The sequence below is a fragment of the Rhopilema esculentum genome, chromosome 15 (assembly GCF_057945365.1).
Source record: "Rhopilema esculentum isolate cy_ngs chromosome 15, ASM5794536v1, whole genome shotgun sequence".
Classification (NCBI taxonomy): Eukaryota; Metazoa; Cnidaria; class Scyphozoa; order Rhizostomeae; family Rhizostomatidae; genus Rhopilema; species Rhopilema esculentum.
Genome location: NC_142829.1, coordinates 4704785 through 4726734, shown reverse-complemented (window position 1 = coordinate 4726734; position 21950 = coordinate 4704785). Strand labels below are relative to the sequence as shown.

General features: G+C 35.9%; 1 protein-coding gene across 1 annotated transcript; it reads left to right on the top strand.

Annotated features, from left to right (window-relative positions):
• The first annotated feature begins 52 nt into the window (after nucleotides 1–52).
• Nucleotides 53–16838, top strand: LOC135685259 (putative skeletal organic matrix protein 5). The gene is made up of 5 exons (XM_065201130.2): nucleotides 53–104; nucleotides 1542–2046; nucleotides 4185–4212; nucleotides 5370–5533; nucleotides 6418–16838. The coding sequence occupies exons 2-5, from the start codon at nucleotides 1699–1701 to the stop codon at nucleotides 6961–6963; spliced, it is 1086 nt and encodes a 361-aa protein (XP_065057202.2). The 5' UTR covers nucleotides 53–104; nucleotides 1542–1698; the 3' UTR covers nucleotides 6964–16838.
• Nucleotides 16839–21950: the final 5112 nt, after the last annotated feature.

Here is a 21950-nt window from a genome sequence, read left to right as displayed (position 1 = left end):
GGCCTATTTTATTGTTGTTTCCTAATAACCTAAAGCGCTGTATTTTGTTTCCAGACATTTACATATTGATTTCAATACCCGCCTAAATAAAGCACTTGATTATAGTAACTTTTTATTTTCCCACTCTTATTCTTGAAAAAATAGCTTAGCAATTGGTAACTCATTTAAGAAAATATTTATATACTTAGAAAATGTTTATGAAAAAGCTGCATGAAAAGATAGTGCTTTTCAGAAGACCATTACATGAAGACCATTAAGGCGCTGGATCTATCGCCTAGCAGAAAGCTTCTTTTAACACTTTTCGCATTTATCCTTTCTAAACTCTATTAATTTAAGCTGACTTTTATTGACGACCACTATCATTTTCTCGATCCTTTTTCGTGTTTTCAATGGGAAACTCATAAGCAATCATTTTTCAGAAATTTAGTGTTTTTGCCTCGTCTATATCGTTATGATTCTTTCCAATGAGATCGCATTACTTGGCAAATCAAGTGTATATCATCTTTATGGAAAAATGACGTGCCAGTCCACGCGTTCACATTGTTGCGAAATGGCAAGATTTAGCGCCCCCGATCTTTGTCAACTTCTATCCTAACAGGTGACCTCCGTTTCTGCATTATTCCGAAACACAAGGTTTTATCTGAATCAAACTTCTCTCATAGTTTGTTATCTCTGAAAACCTCTCTCTCTCTCTCTAATAAAACAAGTCAGGTGTAGTGAATTCAGCACTTAGCGTGATTTGCCCAGAGAGAAATACCAGACATGAAATCATCTATCGCAAACAATCTGTTAGTTAATGATTCGGTACATGCCGTGAAATGCCAGCTAATAGATCAATGACAATTTTTAGGATGTATTGGTCCCATAAGCAACAATGCCTCTGCAAAAAACCCTGATGAAATTTAGCGCAAATCTTGTTGTGTCTTTTTTGCTGAAAAGTTGCCCAGCTCTTCATCTCTGAATATAACTTACGATGCACTTCAAGATGCCGAATTCATATTTAAATGTAAGCCATTCACTAGGCTACAGCAACAAAATTTCCAAGCAAATCTTGTAGGGAATAATGGCTACACACTTATATAAAAGAATATAGTCTATAAGAATATTAATGCGCAAAATCGCTGGCATTAAAGAATAATGCAAGGCTTAAACTTCATCAAGAACTAAATTGTTTGCTTATTTGAGTTTTTTGGAAAGCAAATTTAATGCAAGTTCCACGCTACATGTCTTGAAATAGACATATCCGGCCGTGGGGTCTTTAACACGACTCAGTTACATCTTGTCTCGCTTAAGAATAATTTAAGAATAATCTTAGGCTTAAAATAAAAAAATAAGAATATCGAGGCTGAGCAACGAATTAGATATTCTTTGAAAAAAGTGTGTAGTGGACCTTATAATACCAAACCAAAGGTATGAATTTGACACATTTTTAAGCACCTAGTGTCGCACTGCCTGGAGACAGTGCAAGGGGAGAATTCCGCCAGCTTTGCAACAGATTTTGTCAATGAAGCCTGCAAATTATGGCATTTTATTCCTGCCAGATGATAATGGGATACGTTCCTGACTGGATCGACAATCTGCATGAAAACGCTGCAGTTTCCAAACAGCTTAGTACAATTAAATCTAGGAAGAATTCATAAAGAAGCCTACCTTAGATCAGCTCAAAACACAAAGTATTTTGTCCTGATTCGGGAGTGAATGACTATGCAGATGCGGCAATTACTGAAATTTATAACTGCGTTAATGCTTGCTGAGGTCTCATTTGCAGGCCAAGACCCCAACAGAGATCAGGGTTATGCAGAAAATATCTTCCTTGATGTGAAATTTGAATGTTCGAATGCAGAGAAGAAGCTATATTCGGTTGCCAGTGAAATTCAATGTCACCATCGATGTCTCCGAAATGAGCAATGCGCTCTTTTGAACTACAAACAGGCCAGTGGCGAAAATGGTAACATCGAAAACTGTGAAATTTTTGGCTTATCCAAACATGATAGTAGTTGTCAATCTGTTGAAGGCATGACTGGATGGAAAGCAGTTATATTTAAGGTAATTATTCTATCAATCCTTTGAAGTGGTTTCCATATGCTCCTTCAACGTCTTCATTCGTTTTCCTTCAAAAAAACTCTGTAACCATACAAAAAGGTCGCATGCGTCTTGTTTTGTTGCCTCGTGGCTAAATTTGTGCAGTTTACTGTTTGGCAAAGTTGGAATTTTTCTTTACTTGCCTATCAATCCTAGAAGTACTATTACTGCACAAAGAAGGATAAATTGTACTGTATTCTATTGTATTGTGCTGTGTTGTGCTGTGTTGTTCTGTATTGTGTATTTATAGTGTACGCAAAGTTTTGGAAAATTTGTAATGTTGGGTGTGGAGGCAACTCGATAACGTTATGTTTTTTGCCTACATCTCAACAATGATCAACTTGAGTTTTTTCTGTATTTGTTTTTATTGTGATAAAAGAAAGAAAAGAAGGATAAATTTGAGGAGTTTTATTTATACGTGAAGTTATCTTTCTGGTACATCTCTCAACAATATAGAAGTTTCTTCGTCTGGGAAGCAGATGATGTAGGCCAAGTGGAAACGCACTGAAGATACTAAGTACACATTTCTGGTTTAAAACAAGCGCAAATCGTCAAAAGTATCTTTATGTGTGAAAGCAGTTGTGTCAAATATTAAATCTGGTTAAAGCCTTCTCTGGAACACCGTGCCTGATACGATCAAAAATGTGGAAAACGTATCCAAATTTAAAAAAGGCATACATGCCTGGAATGGAGGCAAATGTAGCTGTAAAATATGTAAATATGTAGATTAATATTGTACTTTTTTATGTATATAGATAGCTGGTATTTATTAGTTTTGCATAATTATTTATGTATATTAATTATTGCTCAAACCAACTGTAAATAAAGATATTATTATTATTATTATTATTATTATCTTCGACATTTAGTTGCATAGTTCTTTCTCGTAAACACTTTGGTCTTGAGCTTCTGCTTCCTTCCGTAAAGTTTCAACAGTGCCAGATTGTTCTTCGAAACTCACTCAAATCTTCGCCCAACGAAAACATCAAATCACTATGGATGAACACCAATTATGGACCTAATATACAGTTCGACGCATACAAGAACACTAAGGCGGTACTGAAATGTGTAAGGGATGAGCACACTGAAAACTCAGAACTCAGTTAACATCTCAAGGCTTCATCATTTCATTCCTGCTTGAGCATTCATATACAAAGTTAACCTCACTCTGGTCTGCAGCTCAAAATAAACTTCCAAAAAACATCTTCAACTTTACGATAAGGTATCTCAACAACACACTAGCCACAAGGAACAACCTCTGCTTATGGAAAATTAGCTCTTCTCCAGATTGCTCATTCTGCCTTCAGCCTGAATCACTTCTTCATGTCGTAGCTGGATGTAACAAATACCTTGAGCAAGGGCGTTTTACTTGGAGGCACGACTCTGCCCTGCACTTCATTGCATCATCATTTCAATGTATCCGAGATGTATTCATATATGCTGACATTCCCGCTTATTTATCACCATGTATCATAACTGGCGATTCGTTCCGTCCCGACATGCTAATCAAAACTGCTTCTAACTGTCTATATGTCATCGAATTAACTGTTGGGTTCGAGACTAACCTGACCAATAACGCTTCGCGTAAAGCAGAGAAGTACCGTTCCCTTATAAAGGAACTACGCCCTAAGTTCAAAAAAGTAAACTTTGTTAATCTATCTATCAGCTGTCTCTGTATCTTTGGTAACTCCTGTGATTCTTTCATCGATATGTGTGATGAACTAAAACTTGACTACCAACACCGTAATTTTATAATTAAAAAACTGTCAGCAATAATTATACGCACATCCTATTATATATTCTGTATGCGCAATAAGACTTGGACAAACCCTGAACTGCTCTCCTTCTAAAGATTCTTTGCACTCATATGATTTTATTTAAATGTTATAACTTTTGTAAAATTAGTAAACTTGTCACCAGGCTAGCCGATAGTAACTACCTGTAAAGTGAGGTTACTGTTGTAAGTAGAAGAATATAAAATAAAAAATGTTTTCATTACTATTATTACTGGTTACTTTCAAATCTTAATACTTTTAGAACTCAGCTGATGGAAATTTTAAACGAATTCTATTATTACTAGTATTTTTCTGTTCTTTTTGCAGCGATTGAATGTCACTCTCCCAACACCAGGTACTTTTTTTCTTGATAATAATGTTTAGTTAAAAAGAACGAACATGTTATGCCTGAATTCGCAGTACATGGCTTTCACCTTAGAAAAATGTTGGGATAAAATCATTTGCTTGCGGTTTTGGGGTGTCAAATAATGGCAAGTGTGAGTCTAGAGTGTTTTCATTGTAATTTGTTACCTTGTTCATAATTGATAACGATACTATCTATTTCAAGGATTTCAACAAAACTTTTAAGCTTGTTTGCTTAAATTAGGGATAAAAATTAATGATAATCATCGTAATGAGTACCATAAAGGAATGGTCTAGTATACTTCTTTTGAAGCACGAAGGAAGCTCCTTGTGTCCAGATCGATCAACGGTTGATGTATCAGATGTCCTTTAACACTACGCACGATTTTGATTTGACCGCTTGAAGAACCCTTCCTTTTATTACAGAGCGGTTATGATTCCCCGGCTTGTTACAAATGATCTAATCTGCTTGGATGCCTAGCATATTCAAAATAATCTCTTTTTGATTTATTTAATGAATTTGTTTCTATTTTCGTTATGCTCACGAGCTAATCAGTCAGCATTCGGAAGCTCGCAAACTTAAGTAAATGGCTCGAGAATTTTTATCAAAATTGTGAGAAAGATTATGAATAACGCTAAAAATAAGCTTTTTATGTAAGCATTATATCAAAATAATGCAAGAGGCTTATTTTTAACAAAGTTATACTATACGATCCGATCTGTTTTTGCTGTTTTCAAACTTTAGCTAGTACTATAAAGCGATTAATCAAAATAGTTGATAGCTCTTTGAAATTTTTCAACAAATAGTGTATTTCTACGAGCTGGATATTTTTGCTGTCAGCACTAACAAACAACGTACTTTAAACAATTTTTTCATGTTAAAAGATTTGATAATGCCTTTGAAAAAAACAGCCATTTTTTTAACATGCTGAAGATTTTCGTCGGACACTCTTTAGAGTATGAATGTCAAAGCATTGATCGAAAATTCTAAGCTAGGAAATATATATATACCTAGTTGTGGATCGACATAGGCCAATCAGAAACGCGAGCACGTGACTATAATGGTTGCAAAAAATTGCTGCTTGCCTATTGAAAATATTACCAATGGAGTCTGTGTGAACACTGTGCCTATTATTTTTCCTGTTCCAGTTGAACCAGTGTATGAAGATTGCAAGGATGCCTATCAAAAAAACATGGCGGCTGTCAGTGGAGTATACAGTCTTAAAGATGGGAAGCATCATTGTATCATGGAAAATCTGGAAGGGTGTGGTGAAGGTGGCTGGACATTAGCATTGAAAATGAATGGAAGCATGGTATAACTTATTTCTTAAGATTTAATATTCACTGCATCAATCTACTTGTTGTTAGTTCAACATTGTTAATTGCTTAGCTGACTATGCACATAGTTCCTATCGTTATATACTGTAAAGAAATGAAAAATTCTAAGACTTTTAAAAATTTATTTGAACAGTTTTTTGACGTTACAGAATTTGAAAATGGCTTTGAAAAAAGCAAACATTTTACAACATACCATAAGCTTTTCGAACTGAAGTTCGTTTTCTCTCTTGGACTCTTGTGGTAATTTTTCTTTAGGCGTGCAGTACCAATTGGACAACTATACCGGTCGTGTGCGTGCGTTTTTCTGATTTCGATTAGTTCTCAAATTACATCTGCCTAGTCGTTGTCCTTTCTCCTTACGTCCGTTTTGGAATTTTTTCGCTTTCATGACTTTTCTTCTACTCGCTGTTACTGTCTTTCCTTCTTCCTTCCATTTATTTTTTCTTTCATTCGTTCATTTTCATTCTTTTATTCATCCGTGAATTCATTGATTCGTTTTCCTTTGGTAAGATCAATTCTGTCGTTGCTTCTACAATTCGTTTTTCTCTTATTTTTTCTCTTTATCATTTAACTTGTTGACTTTTTTAGCATTTATTCGTGCATTTTGCGCAAGTAACGACCATGGTCTTTCCGCTTCAGAGGGCAGGATGTCATGGACTAGAGACAAGTTGCAATAGTTAAAGTTTTTGCTGCCGCATTTATCAAGAAATATTGCTCTCACCTATCTGTTACAGAATAGTCTATGTTGAAGAGAGCCTTCATGCTTTTGTTTTTAAAACCATACGCTTCCCAATAGCAACTAAACACCCAAGTTTTATTTCATTTATCAAATTGATTTTATGAATTTCGCTTTTTTCAGGGAACTTTCGAGTTTTCTTCATTGCTTTGGAAGAACAATGAAACCTACAACACAGAAGAGGGTCTAAAATCGTTCCTTTCATTTGAAGCTAAATTCCCGGCATTTAATTTGCTTCGTTTCGAGAAGTTGTGCATGGGTATGTATCGCAGTAACTCTATGAAATGGATTGGCCTAAATTTTAATGAAACGTCTTTGGGCGGTAACTCCACTCTGCAAGATATCTTTAAAAATGAAGTTTATGTTTCAACGGCTCTCGGGCGTTCTACCTGGAAGGGTTTTGTTGCTGACTCGTCCTTGCAGTCATACTGTGATCGTGAAGGGTTTAATGTCAAAGGCGATGGAAATGAACTCAAAATTCGGATCGGCTTAGCAGCCAATCAAGAAGCGAACTGCTTAACACCAGAGTCATACATCGGGTTTGGATCAACTATGGTATCTTTATGCAATCCAGCAATTATACCAATATCTTGTGGCAATTTCGCCGCTTGCTTTGCTGACAACGGAGATAAAAGTTATCCTGTGATGGGATTTTTACTTGTCAAATGATCACTCATTTTTCAAATATGACTAATTTAATTTTACTTCTTATCACTCTCTTTTGATTTGCCGCGTTTTATATAAACTTTTGTTGTGTGACCTTGTGTTCCGTTATGTGGTGTTGTGTTGTTTCTTGTCGCATCGTGTTGTGTTGTGTCGCGTCGTGTCGTGTTGGCTTGTTTCGTGTCATGTTGTATTTTGTGTATTTGTTATGTTGTATTGAACTTTGTTTGTTGTATTTCATTGCCTTTTGTCATAATTTTTTCCTGTACAATTCTATCCAATTCGAATCATCACAAGGGTACTCTCTGAAAAGTTTATTATTGCAAGGCCTATTCACGAAACAAATTATCTTAATATTTTATTAAAGTCGCTCACATAAAAGCAAGTCTTGTTTCAAGGTACTAGCAATATATCAAAAGGTACCTGAAAACGTTTACTATTATACCCTTACCACAATGCACAAAGTTGCCCTACTAGCAAGTAATAAAACACTGCCGCTGTGCATGTCATCAACATATAAAGGATAATTAATGTAAATGATATAGTCCAGTTATTAGTTGATTTATAGGACTAGTTTGTTATTGTAAAAATCTAAGAAATGACTGGAGCAACAAGGGTAATTGGTGTATGATATGCAAGTGATGCAAAAAAAAATTACATTTAGGCCCAAATATTATTTGTAAAATTTCTTATTGCAACATGCTGATACTGGTGCTACATAAAAACAAAATACAGGTACTCACAGGGCAAGATAGCATCTTATTACGAAGCACATTTGATTCAGATACACTCAGCTGTATCATAAATGTTATTAAATCCCTGATCTTTAAATATAATCACAGTAAAATCATTCTAAATGAATAAATATCTAGGTCTCTGTTGGGTAAAGGTATAAAGATATCATGAACATTCTACTTTTGAATTTTACCTTCTTTGTAGATGCTTTACGTTCTAGAAAGAAGTTATAAGGATAATTATGAAGCAGTAAGTCCTTGCTGTCTTTGCAGCTGCCTCTTTGGCTTTGATACTGTAGATTGCCACTTATTCTCCTTCTTAGAACTTTGTCATTTTCAGCAAAAAATATTTCTTTTTGTACATCGTTTTTTTATTTTCTTTGTTTTCCTCCTTCCCTCCTCCTTTTTTCTTATTTTTTCAAAATTCTTTATCTTCTTATTCTTCAATTTTTTCTTTTTTCTAGTTTTTCATCTTCACTTTTTCTTTTACTTCTTTTTCATATTATACTTAATATTCTTCTCCTTTGTCACGTTCTTTTTATTATTTGTCTTCTTTTGTTTTTACCTCCTTCGGCTCTTTTCATCTCTTTCGTTTTCAAATTCTTCATCTTGTAGCAGCCAAAAAATTTTCAAGAGGCTGTCCTAGCAACTTTCAATTTCCCACCATTAAGAATTTTTCTTTTAAGACTTTAAAACCACCACGTAGCGGTCTTCAGCGAGACCAGAGCTATTGTTTTCTGAAGCGGTGTGTCCGTTGTCTGGAGTAAATACGTTCAAGTCCTCGACCACAGGAATGAAATTTTTGATTATTTGTCCGAAGTTTGATCTCCGTTCAAGGGTGTTTACTGTTTTGTATTGTCTTTATCTTGTTTTAGTTCATTAATTTTGATGTACTTTAAACAATTTGGGTATTTTGCTAATCAGCTCCATCTACGTCTATCTTGAGACCTTTTTACTTCATTTCATTCATATCTTTCCATTCATTTTCTTCAACTTTCTATCATAGTTGTTTTAAAGCTCCTGTTTGCCTTAAGTACTTTACGTTAATCAAGGGCCTACCTTAACTTAGGTTTCAATGTCTTCTGCCATTGAAATATCTGTATTTTTGTTGCTTATCTTCCTTTTGGTCCTGGATTATCTAAGTATGTATTTAAGATTAGCTTCTGCATCTGAAACCAACTGCTCGTAATCCCCTCATCAAGATTCGATGATTTCATCGCACTGTTGTACTCACTAGGTATTCCAACCCCAAACCAATACTCCTATTCAATATTTATAGCATTAGGTCGTAGCTCAATTCTCTACTCATCATTATTTGGATCTTAGTATTCTTCGTTTATGGAGAAGAGCAGATGAAAAATCCCACAAAAGCCTTGTATTTATGTATCTTTGTTTGATTGTTATTATCTTTTTAGCATAAACTATGCCATGCCCCACAAGTGCACGCTGTCAGGTGTTCCATGACTGTATCTATATAACCTTTTGATAGTGGAAACAGCTTGAAAACTATGAACTGCTGGGTGCTGTGGGATTCTCCAGTCATAATATTCTGCTTTTATTATTTTTAAAGAAGGTTATAAATCAGGAAGCTTAGGTTTTTGATACCTCTAGGTTTTACCAAGAGCATATTGGCTCTATTTATGTCAGTCACATATACATGATTTCATATTCATCTATAACTTTTCAGCTATGTTAGGGTTCCTCAATTTCACTTAACACTACATACAAAACTGCTAGCCAAATTTTGGCGTGAAATAACCCCCGATCGTTCTGTTTTACATTGTATGGGACGCAAATGTTACAGTTGAAAGGGAAGTTCTCTACCCATTTAAATTATCGTTGTTCGAGCGAATGCGTTTTGGGTCATAGTTCGAATTATAATGAAGCAGTGATTAAACACTAGCGAAAAATATATGCTGCAGCAACCAATCAATCAACCAACCAGCCATACCAACCAATCAGTCAATTAATTAATGAATGACCCGTGTCAAGTCAGCTAAATGCTATTAGAAATGGCTTTTAAAAAGCAAGCATTTTGAAGCATACTGAAACTTTTTGTCTGACATCTCTTCAGAGTATAAAACTTCAAAGTATTGAACAAAAACTACTAGTTAGTAAATTTATTTGTATACTCAGCTGTAAAAAAAATTGCTGTTTACCAGTCTGTCATTAAGTGCTCGATACCGTATAGTCAGAGCTGTACACGCTATTTTGTGTATAGAATCAAGACGGTTGCAAGTTGCTACTCCGAGTATACATAATTATGGATTTCTGCCAAAAAATGTACGAAGATTATTGGCATAACCAAAAAGATACCTCCCTTCTTTCCCAGTATAGAAAATGAGTTATAATTTATCGACACTTTTCACGAAAATATTGGTACAAAATTAACAGTCGATATATTTTTGCTCTGTTTCCAACTTCCGCTTCCTTTACTCCTGTTTCTCGGTTGTCGCTCGATTTTCAATAATTGCCAAAGTTGTTTTAATGATTATTGAGTAGGCATCTTCATGTAAATTATACTCCCTTTTTTCTCGCGCCGAGGCTGTATATAAAGATTTATTGCATTGTGGCTTACATGCTCTTATAAGTATGTGATGCAAGTGAGAAGAGATGGTCACCACAGGGGTCACAAAATTGACTGGTGAGCGTATTTTCTTTGCTTTGACATTGCTTTGATTCTCAGTGCTTTGACTTTGCAAATTCCAGAATTTTTCTAGCAGGTTTGACATTTTTTTCTCATATGTAACTGCAGTATATCATAATTTCTGTATTTTTATGAAGCTTTCTGTTCAATGTACCATTTCTGGACAGTTCTCAAGAACAGTTCATTTCTCATCCCAGATTAAGACAATACAAATTAGTCATAACGCATTGTCTCCACTAGCCTTGAGATGGCTTTTTGTCGTAAAACAAGTGATGGAAGTTCATCTACGTAAGCATTTGCCACAATGATCTTATCTTGAAAATGTTGTTACGAAGGAACACTAATTGATTCAAAGCCTTATCAGCAAAGGAAATATTTCATGGTGTATCGAATATTTGAAATAGTTACGCTCTTGGCCCCGGATATGAACGCCCTTAATCAGATTCAAGAAAGGCATAGTGTATAAAAATAGGCTTTTACATTCACACGAAGCCGAATATTCTTTATGATCGTTAGAGAATTAGATCTAGCAGGGTTCCTGCATGTGTTTTTGTTGTAGCTCGTATTGGCTGTCGACCTGCTGTATTAAGGCTTAGGCAGCGTTTACACGAGACCGGTTCCATTTGGAACCGTACTAAAATGAGCACGGTTAGGCCTTCGTTTACACAGGACCCGTCTGAACCGTTCCAAATGGAACTGCTAGCCGTATCAAAGCGGGATCGCTTAGAAAAAAGTCCCATTTGGAACCGTACTAAAATGAGCACGGTTAGGCCTTCGTTTACACAGGACCCGTCTGAACCGTTCCAAATGGAACTGCTAGCCGTATCAAAGCGGGATCGCTTATAAAAAAGTCCCATTTGCAACCGTACTAAAATGAGCACGGTTAGGCCTTCGTTTACACAGGACCCGTCTGAACCGTTCCAAATGGAACTGCTAGCCGTATCAAAACGGGGTCGCTTAGAAATAAGTCCCATTTGGAACCGTACTAAAATGAGCACGGTTAGGCCTTCGTTTACACAGGACCCGTCTGAACCGTTCCAAATGGAACTGCTAGCCGTATCAAAACGGGATCGCTTAGAAAAAAGTCCCATTTGGAACCGTACTAAAATGAGCACGGTTAGGCCTTCGTTTACACAGGACCCGTCTGAACCGTTCCAAATGGAACTGCTAGCCGTATCAAAACGGGGTCGCTTAGAAATAAGTCCCATTTGGAACCGTACTAAAATGTGCACGGTTAGGCTTTCGTTTACACAGGACCCGTCTGAACCGTTCCAAATGGAACTGCTAGCCGTATCAAAGCGGGATCGCTTAGAAAAAGTCCCATTTGGAACCGTACTAAAATGAGCACAGTTAGGCCTTCGTTTACACAGGACCCGTCTGAACCGTTCCAAATGGAACTGCTAGCCGTACCAAAACGGGATCGCTTAGATAAAAATTTCCATTTGGAACCGTTCCAAAATTTCTCGTGTAAAAGCACCCTTATATTATTGGTTTATGATAGGCATGTAAATATGACAGTAGTGCGTGGTACCTTACGCCTTCTTTTACGGGTAGCGGTTGCGCGGTTACAGTGAAAAAAACGCAGAATGATTGTTGAGTGTGCATCTCAGGTTGGCCTGTAGTATTTCTCAGTGAGTTTAGCAGCATTGATATTCAGTACTTTGCTTCATGGATAGAGGTTGGGCTCTTTCGAATTTAAAACTGCGCGGTAATTCCTGAGTTGGACTGGATTGCCGTGATAATTTTTGAAAATAGCAGGCGGTAATGACATCAAATTAAGGAGACCATTATTAGTACGGGGTCATGTGATACATTAGGGGGGGCTAGCTACTAGCCCGGAGTACAGAAACATTGAAATCCAGCTCGCCAAAACTGATGTGATATTGACGAAAGAAATTATATAGGTTTTCCACTTCAGCGAAAAGACGATTCAAAAGCGCATCAAGCTAGGATTATAGGTTTGTTCTGCTCGCTGTAAGTTTGATCGGAAAGATGCCAAAAACACTCAACGTAATTCATTTTTTCACCTTAGCCATTTTGTTATCCCCCTAAATTTCATAAAACCGACACCAAAAGAATGATTTTGCATAGATTGCACATTATACGAAAGACTAGAATCTCGCCCTTTTCCAACAAGAGCCGAGAAACCGAGAGGGCTAGGGTGCTTAAGCCCCCATAAATTTCTTATGCCATTTAGTTTGAACTATAAACAAGATAACCGCGCAGTTGTCCTCTGCCTATGACTCATGCGCCACAGAACAATTACTTAGTACATCCGATCCACTTGCGATCGGGTATCAGTTTTATTTATCTAAGGACATTATAGTGCGTACTTGAAAGACTTTAATTTGCGCTACTGTGTTTACTTAATTTCAAAAGGCAGCCCTCCCCTAACATTTCGAAACCTATCTCGGCCCATGTTCTGTAATAACGAAGCAGGAGCATATACGTTTTGTATGTTGATGACGTCGTCAACAGGAGTTCAGAAACATCGATTAGTAATTCATCGAATAATGATGTAGGTCAGGGAAAGCGGAAGCGGGGTGGGGCTACAGGGGTTTTAGCCCCCCTAATGATTTCCAAAATGTAATTAAAACAATACAAAATTTTCGCTGCTCTTGGTTTTAAGCATATTTAGCCTCCCAAAAATGTTTTAGCCCCCTCAATCTATAATATGCTCCGCGGCCCCTGATGTAGGTCAGAAAGAAACGTCAGTTGATTGGCACTTGCTTGTAATTAATACAATCCCCGTCTATGTCCTTGCAACACCCAGTAGTCGCTGAACAGTTCAGATAATTAGAAGTTCTCGATACCACCAAAAAATTTGTTTGAAATTTATTTAGACTATTTTCAAACCTCCCAATGCTTTGTGCCATCTGCCAAGGTGGGATGATATGGTTAATTCATTGAGCAACGTATTGTAAAATTAGTTATTGTAGTATGCTTTATAAACTAAAGGAGATACCAACGAAAATCTAAGGGATATCTACTCTAATTTGCAAGATCAATAACCTTGGCTTCGGAACAATGATAAAGTTGAATCTACTGTTTTTACTAGTTAAATCTAGATATGATATCCCATTTAAATTTTGTTATTCATCAAAATCATTAAGATAACGAAAAGTTGTTGGCAATATTTCAGGCTACAAGATGAGAAATTCAAATCGGTGCGTGTCCCTATTTGTAGATGAAATATTTGTCCAATAATAGTTTATATACAAACTAGATCACTTGGCATTTCAGCGCTTTCCTTGCAACTTCTTTCTCATACAACGAGCCAGACAAAAATTGTTTTCCAGTAATCATTAATGAACAGAAACAGTAGTGATTTTTATCTTAGAGATTTTAAAACTTTAGTTGCTCAGTTTTGGCACAGTTATATTCTTGCAGAAGCACAGTTTAATATATGATTTATTTAGAATAGACAAAAAAGCAACAGGACACTCATCCCTTTATTAAAATTTCATCCTATCGAGTGTGGAACGATTTCTGCAAAATTCACGGAATTCTATTCAAATTAATTTTTCTTTTATTCTTTTGCATCGAATTACGTTTGTGCCATTTTATGAGCCTTACACAGAGCAGTCTTTCTTCGGTGATTACGATTTTTTGCAGTCTAGCGTCATTTTTTCTCACTTTTTTTACTAAATTATGATCAAGGAAATTTTCAAGTTTAATTTATAAACAATACCTAATTTTTCAGAGGGCAGTATGCCATCACTGTCTTAAACCAAATAAATCAGAGCCTCGTTGACCCTAACTTTCATTTTTATTTATTGAAGTGATAGAAATTTGATATAAATGAAAACGATAATTTTGCTCCAGCCTTTTTGGGCTAGAATACAATATAAAATATGAATTATATTCATTTTCGTTTAAAATACAGCACATAGAAACCAAAGCTAAAGGATTTTTAAAAGGTTGCTATAAATTTTTGTGTTGTTACCAAAGTTAAAGTTCCTAAATTCTGATTAGGTTTTTAAAACGTTTTAAGAACCAGTGAAGTTTCAAATGATTGTCGCTAACATTTTCTGCAGTTGATTGTTTTACGTAAATTTCTCTTTTTGGTGAGTTACCATATGGCATGAATAGTTGACACTGTTTATTGCATAAGTTGTATGCTGATAACATCTTTTTCTGCCTTGTCTTGAAAGGAAAGTCTTCACTTCTCATTTTTCACAGCCTTTTTTGGCCACCAACAAAATACCAAGGAAAAATACTTTAAGTACACTATGCCAATTGATATTTTAGCAACATGATATGTAATGCAATTTACTGCAATTCAAAGTGTCTTGATTGAGGATACAGAGCACAATGTTATCGTAAGCAAATCATTCAAAATGCAAAGACTTCTGGCGCAAGTTAAACAGTGTAAGGAGCAACAGCTAAAACGGCAAGTGCATAATTTGCATTTTCCTGACATTTGAGGTCCTTTTGTTGTTAATAGAAACTTATCAAGTTCTTGTTGACAAACTTTTCTCGAGAGAAATTCATGAACATTTCAGTGGAAGGGGATCTTTTCAGTGCTTCAAGAGCTGCACTGTGTTGATGATTAGTGTTAACATAGAAACAACTTTCATGATTATTTAACAACTCATAAAGGTCAACCTTTAGGAATTACTCTTGATATTTTGCAATCCATATATTAAAATCTATGTTAAAGTATTTATTCTTTCAGTTGATTCCAATAATTTACGTTTAAAACTTTCAAAAAATTAGGGTAACAGAAACTGAGGGGTGGTGCTATGAAGCTAGCTTCTAAAACAATATTCTAAGGTTTGTAGCTATGTAAATTGGACGTAGCTATGCAGAAATCTTTCGGATTTACTCGGACACCGCGGAGAAGGGGGGCTGGGGGAAATTGCTCACCTAAAGTTTGCCGAAAATAAAAAAAATTTCCAATGAATCACCAGTCAAACTACTTTTTATCGGTTTTAGCCCCCCACTTTTTAGACCCCCCACTTTTCAATCCGTTTATCTACCCTCCGTTTATCTAATGTTTGTTGTTAGAAATTGGTGCTCTTTTGTTAATGTTCAATTTTCATGTATGATTTCAGCCGTAAGAAACTCAGAAGTAATCTGTACAGTTATTTTAAAAGACTTACCTCAACCAAACATACAAAAAGCTGAGCCATGTTGGTGAAAAGATGGTAAATGTTTTATTATCATCGTTCTAATTAAATGGCTTGTTCCCTAAGATGAAATCTTTTAAAGGTGGTTGAAAAAGTGGCATTTTAAATTAAAAAAGATGATACTAGAATTATGATATAGAAAAGATATAGAATTATGATACTAGTGTTGACAATCAACGTGGTACCTTCATCAAGTTCAAAGTTTAGATATATTAATAGTAGAAATGAGGCAAATTGATGAAAAATGATGCAATATAAAGAAAAATGACTTATTTTGACTGATATTTCAATTGTTGAGCAATCTTTTGAATATCGAATTGTATTTTTTAGCTCCAGAGTACAAACTTCATCCGAGTAAATAGCAGGCACGAAACCAGCACTGTAAAAGTAGGCGGGCAACAGGGGGGTGAAGCAAAACATTTCTTTGGAAAGGTTACTATATTGCTTTTTGCCGAAAAGGGCATGTCTCACTCATTTTGGGCGTGGTCATAAGATAAATAACTTTATATGCCGTGTTTCTATTTCAATATTCAGAATTCTAAAATTTCAATTTGTAGTATTTTCAGTGCCATACCTTGAAAGTTGAGCTGCTACAGATACCTTAATATGTTAAAACTGTTACGAAAATATTATAGATATACTTAAGGATGAGAAACTAATGATGTGCAGACGGACAAAATATGGGGAAGAGCACCATCCGTTAGCGATACCCCTGGTAGGCAATACCGAGTTGAGGTCGGCTTGTCTTGTCAACTGAGCGAAGCAAAGGAGCTCGTTGCTTTATGTTTTGAGGTATATTTCGACAAATTTTTATATTTCATAGATATTTGATACTTCGGACAAAGTTAAAAAGTTTTAAACGACTGCAAGCCAACGAATGTAAGAAATATTCTAAAATTTCCCCTAGATTTATGGTTTATATAGAAAAAAGTCCTACACGTCCTTTGACATACCTGATAAAATAGAAACAAAAAGATTAAACGCTTCAATCCTTAAAACAACTTTTGAAAATCAGTTTTACACATAGAGCTCCCTCGTCTGACACAATTCTGAATATAGACGTGATAGCTGGGCTCACGCCACGAATTTGAAATTGGGGGGCCTAGGCTAGCAAAAGTAGGGGGCCAAGGCTTCTTTCCCCGTTTACTGCAGCTTTAAAACTACTTGTTTCGCAAAAAGTGAAGGGGGGGGGGGGGCATTTCCACAACGCCAACCCTCCTCCCCGTTGATGTTGGCCCTGGATAGGAATTGTGAAGGAAATAGACAGTTGTAGATTAGGGTCAGCAACAAAAAGCTACACAACATATGGTGGTTATTGTGTTTGAGTAGCCAGCCATTGCCACCTAAAAAGCCATAGTTTTTCCAAACGCATTTCAATTTTCCCGCGGTTCAACACCCGGAACTCCTTGCTGTCGGATTCCTCGCTGCCCCTCAAATCTTCTAACCCTGGCTACGCTACTGTTTCCTAGCGCATTATTCAGAAAAAGCCTAATATGCATGTACTACTTGTGAAAAGAGTCTGCAGTCACAGGCACGTAAGTACTGGGAAGTGTGGGGGTGTGGGGGTGTGAGGGTTTGTGGGGTGTGACACCCCCAATCTTTTATCCAGTCGGAAAATTTAAGGACAGTCGGAAAACTTAAAGCTTTTGGTAGAAAGCTAGGTTAATGGAAAAAAATGAATCATTCGTAAAAACTGAAGTTTTGATCCAAATGACCTTGTAAACTGTAGCTCAAAGAAAAGCCTAAGAAAAGTATTAGTTCATGAGAAAAAAGTTGTTTGGTAAAAGGCAGCCCTAAAAAGAATGATAGGTGACGCAATACAGTAAAATGAAGTTGGGTATGAAAATGCAAGTATTTTTAACTACAATCGTGGTAATGGGGATAGTGTGTTAATCATTCCACCAAGTTGCTTCTAAAAACGGGATATGAAATAGAATTTTTAAAATAATATTTAACAGTAATGAGAATCTATTTCGAGGTTAGATTATATACCAAAAGTTTATTAATGCAGTCTTGTTTTAAATTTAGATGTTATATTATAAAACTGATACTTGTGTTTGTAAATATTTATTGCATTTTCATTGTGATAGCTGGGATTTTTCATACGTAAGTTACACATCGTTAAAATATGAAGGGAAGCTCTGCTGATAGAAAATGCTTTATCTAGAACTTGAAGACGTTCAAAACTTCGAAAGTCTTTTATCAGCGGAGACGGGTCAGAATAATGTGGAGCAATGAGCTACGTATGTTTTGATGCACTAATTAAACTAACAGTCTTTTTGCTCGATCTTCCAAATTTAGAAAATCTAGAAACTTTATCATACAGCTGAATAATTATTTACGTAATTGAAAAATTTATAAGGTTTTGTTGGTTAAAAACTATTAAAGTTTAGGCCTTCATAAAAAATTTAAATTGACCTTTGTCAGTCAGAAATTTTGAGCCTCTCACCCCCCCCCCCCCCACAAATTGTCTGCAAATTTACGTCCTTGTTTGCAGAATTCATATTTCAAAAGCCCTCTTTTACACCACCTCTGTACCTTGCAACTAATGTAAATTGTTTCCAGTGGCAGCTCTATTCAAGTCTGTCATCTCCAAATAACCTCGATTTCAAAAACAGATTTCCCGCTAAATTTGAAAACGGGCCTAATTTTGGACATTCCGGACGCCACACGTATTGCTGGATCGTTTGCATTGAATAAGTTACAAGGTTAGTAATTTTATTGTTAGTTTATTTACTGCATCTCCTACCAGCACAAAAAGGCATTCGTCCCTTTAACTAAAGTATTTGTCACTTATATTTTTGTCCACGACATTGTTTTTTCTAAAAATTGCATGAAAAGTATATTTTTAGTAATATTTTTAATAGGCACGACGAAAACTTACTGGATGTTTAATTGTGTGATGGAGGCAATAATGCTTAACGAAAGCAAATATTATTAAGCAATATTTTCTGAACTGAAACGTTCTTGACGATACCACTGAACAAAAGTTAGAATTGTTTCGAAACCAAGGCAGACAAAAATTGGAGCCTAGGCCTAAACTTAATGTGTAAAAAGCTTGGTAACTGCTTGGTAAAGATGCAGTTAAGAGAAAAAAATCACTGCATCTGCCGAGTTTTGGCAAGTGCAAATCAACAATAAGTAAATTATTTTGGTTATGAATATTTTGCCCTTGTCACGGCATACAGGACTCACTCATATCTACTTAAAGGAAAAACAATGTGTGTGCGGTAGGTTTAAAATAGTATGTTAAAGTTCGATATGTCTTGTGGATAATGACGTGTTAGTTGCCTCGCTGAGGCTTGAAAGGTTAAGATGATGGTGATTGTAGCAGAATCCAGAAAACATTACGGTTCCACGGCTGTGAGCCGGAGGAAGGTTGCCCAAAGCTGCAGCAGTTTTGCTGAAGGTCAATGCATAACTTGACAAGTGTATACAAAATGAAAGAAATTTTGCTTGAACTTTCGTTTCACCTGACAAAGTACCATTTTGAATTTACTTAAATTTATTTCTTAGGAGAGATAGAAATGAAATTTTGAGGAAGGCGAATACGGCGAGATTTTATCCGGAGGAAATTTAAGGGGCTTTCTGAACTCTGGATTGTAGTGAAGGAGGGGTAGAAAATCGGATGGGTGATGATGTGTAGCCTGCGTTCAGACTTTACATAGAGAGGAAATTTATCCTATTTGTAAAGTCGGCATGCAGGTTAGATGGTTTGGGGATTACAAAGAGATTGGAGTATTGGGGTGACGTAACGATGGTGTCTCTAATTGGCAAAAGTGATGCTAATAATGATGAAGATAATTGATAATAATGATAATAATGATAATAATGACAATGATGGTGACGATATTGGTAATGGTACATTGTAACAGAAATACTGCTATGTGTTTTTTTCTTTCTTTTTTATAAAGTTTGTACAATCTCTAGCTATACTCAAGCTAATTAAAACCAACTAATTTGAATTACCAACGCTAGGTATAATGTAAATCAAGTATAACCGATGTTGCATATGTATTCCTTGCAAAGATCACAAGTACAATTGAAAATTCTGATAAAAATTCCGAAATTTTTTTCTTCCATATTTGAAAAGTTGGGGAGCATTTTATTTCGTTTGGAACTAAGTTCCATATTTGGCTACATCTGTATGATACGGTATTAAATCCATATATTTTGTAATGTGGCTCCGCTGTTTGAATTGGGAGTTTCTTAAGTAATATGGGCATTTATTTGTGGAAAATATTTCATCCATAAAAGGTGGATTTCTATCGCAAGTTATTGTAAATTTTTCTTATGAGAAGTTACTGTTTATTCTTTATCAAAAGTTGTTCTAAAGTTGATACATAATCATCATGAGTTATTCTCAGTGCCCTTTCATGAATCCGGTTTATCCGGCTATTTCTTTTCCTACTGCAAAACATTCAAATAAGTGGACAATATGTTGGGAGTAAGTAAGAGGGCATAAGTAATATGTTCATTAGTATAGGTTCGTATAACACTCCCTGTTTGTGGTATCGCTATATCATTTTGTCGTTATTTCTAAGTTGTCTATGGAAATTCTCAGCTGGCTGGAGTGTTCTACAATACAGGATTTGCTGAGTCATTTGTTAGAAACTTTTTCTCGATGCTCGTAAGGCCTCCTCGTAGACTTATATGTATCGACGGTCGCACAGACTGGTTCGGGCCAGATAGTACCTGAGGTTTTTGGTAAGCAGTAACTTCCTCATAACAAGGTTTCTTTGCAGTACTTAGAGGTCTGTTGATACATGGTATGGGCACCAGGTGCGGAAAAGCAAGGTGCTATGTTACCACAAATTGAGCCTGGTCTGTTTTGAAGCTGTTTTCTTTGTTAGTTTATAAGCTTTCCCTATTCCATTGCACGTATGATTGATTTTGTGTCCTCGTGTTGTAATGAGTCTTACGTTCTTTGTAAAAATACCTTGAAACGCCCTGTCGCTTAAGTGTTGTTTTAGAAAAACTAACAGTTTCAAGTAAAAAGGAACATAGACCGCAACTCCTCTCTCCCGAAACAAAGTTGGTGAAAACAATGTTGAATATCATAGGTATCTGAAAGGCATCCATTAGACCACACCTTACTTCTTAACTGTCATAAAACATTGTTCGGAAGGGGAGGGGGGAGGGGGGTGTAATAGAAAGCATGTAAAAACTTGTAGTATGTATATTTATTCAAACAAGAAGGAAACACATTTTTCCGTAAGCAATCAAGCTAGGGTCTTAAAATTCAGCTCTTTCTAATTTTTGTTGATTTTATTGCTAAAAATTTCTTAAATGTTTCTCAAACTGCAATTACCGAAAAGCTAGTTTTTAGAAGTACAAAAACGTAAATTTAAATTTGACTGAACTAAAAAAGTTGATTAGTTAAAAGAAGTTCTTCATTCTATTGTCTTTGTCAATTAAACAGGAGATAGGGCTCTTAAAGTCGGAAAAAACCATTTAAAAGGGTTTTAGAAAAATGATTTCTTATATCTTTGTTCATGCTATGCCTCAGTTTCTTATGGATTTTTTCTTATCAAACAAAAAGAGTTTACCCTGGTAATAAAAAGGTTATGGCAGAGTGTTTCTTTGAAACAGAGCAAGGCATCCCGAATTTTGTCAATTTTTCTGAGTACCCTCTCTATTTGGTCACGTGCCATAATCTGCAGCTACTTTTGATCAATATACAATACATGAAATAGGGAGAAGTAAACACGACAGTCTCTCTACAAACTGACCGAAGAAAACTAGCAAATGATCTTTGAAATTCCTTGAAAAGGTTTTTTAAAAATGGACACGTTGCTCATCTTTGGGAACGAGAGTGCACGTGCGGCTGCTGGATTCAATTACCGATTTTATTGATAATATGGAAAGAATTGTGGTATCATAGTCTTTGCATGTGGTCATTTTTGCTCTTTAAAACGTTAAGTGCAAGGAAATTCTTATCGTCATCACAAGGTCAAAAAGTTAGGTAAATACTGTTCCATAGTCAAACAACATTTAGTTTGACCAAACTCTGTCCAGACACAAAGCACGAGCGCGGAGCAGCAGCGCCAAGCATGTTAACATAGTTGCGTTGATCAGCAACATTGTGTACAGTGAACTCAATTTTCTGTTTTGTAACGGCGGCAATGATAGAATGGTATTCAATGTTGCTAGCTCCGAGGCAAACATAACTTCTCCAGACAGTTATTTTAATGCTGAGGTATGCGGATAATGCAAAGGCAATGGTATCAGTTATAACAAAGAATAATAATTCTCATGGTTGAAGTGGGGTTCTTGAAGATCTTCAGGAAATTTTATACATGAGCGAATGGTTTAAAAATGGTATCAAAAAGTTTAGTACTTGCTACTCTAAATCTTGTGAAACCTATATGTTAAGCCCGTTCTTCCTAGACCTCCCATACGGGCAAAGGTTGTCTTCCCTTCATCCCCATGGACTGAAACCTGAAATGACAAAGAGAGTAGTGCCGGAGGGCTTTGCAT

Bases quoted from the DNA above. Each gene is read 5' to 3' on its own strand.
- LOC135685259 (XM_065201130.2), top strand. From the start codon at position 1,699: ATGACTATGCAGATGCGGCAATTACTGAAATTTATAACTGCGTTAATG. The intron at 2,047-4,184 runs GTAATTATTCTA...TTCTTTTTGCAG, and splicing joins GGAAAGCAGTTATATTTAAG to CGATTGAATGTCACTCTCCC. The intron at 4,213-5,369 runs GTACTTTTTTTC...TTCCTGTTCCAG, and splicing joins TGTCACTCTCCCAACACCAG to TTGAACCAGTGTATGAAGAT.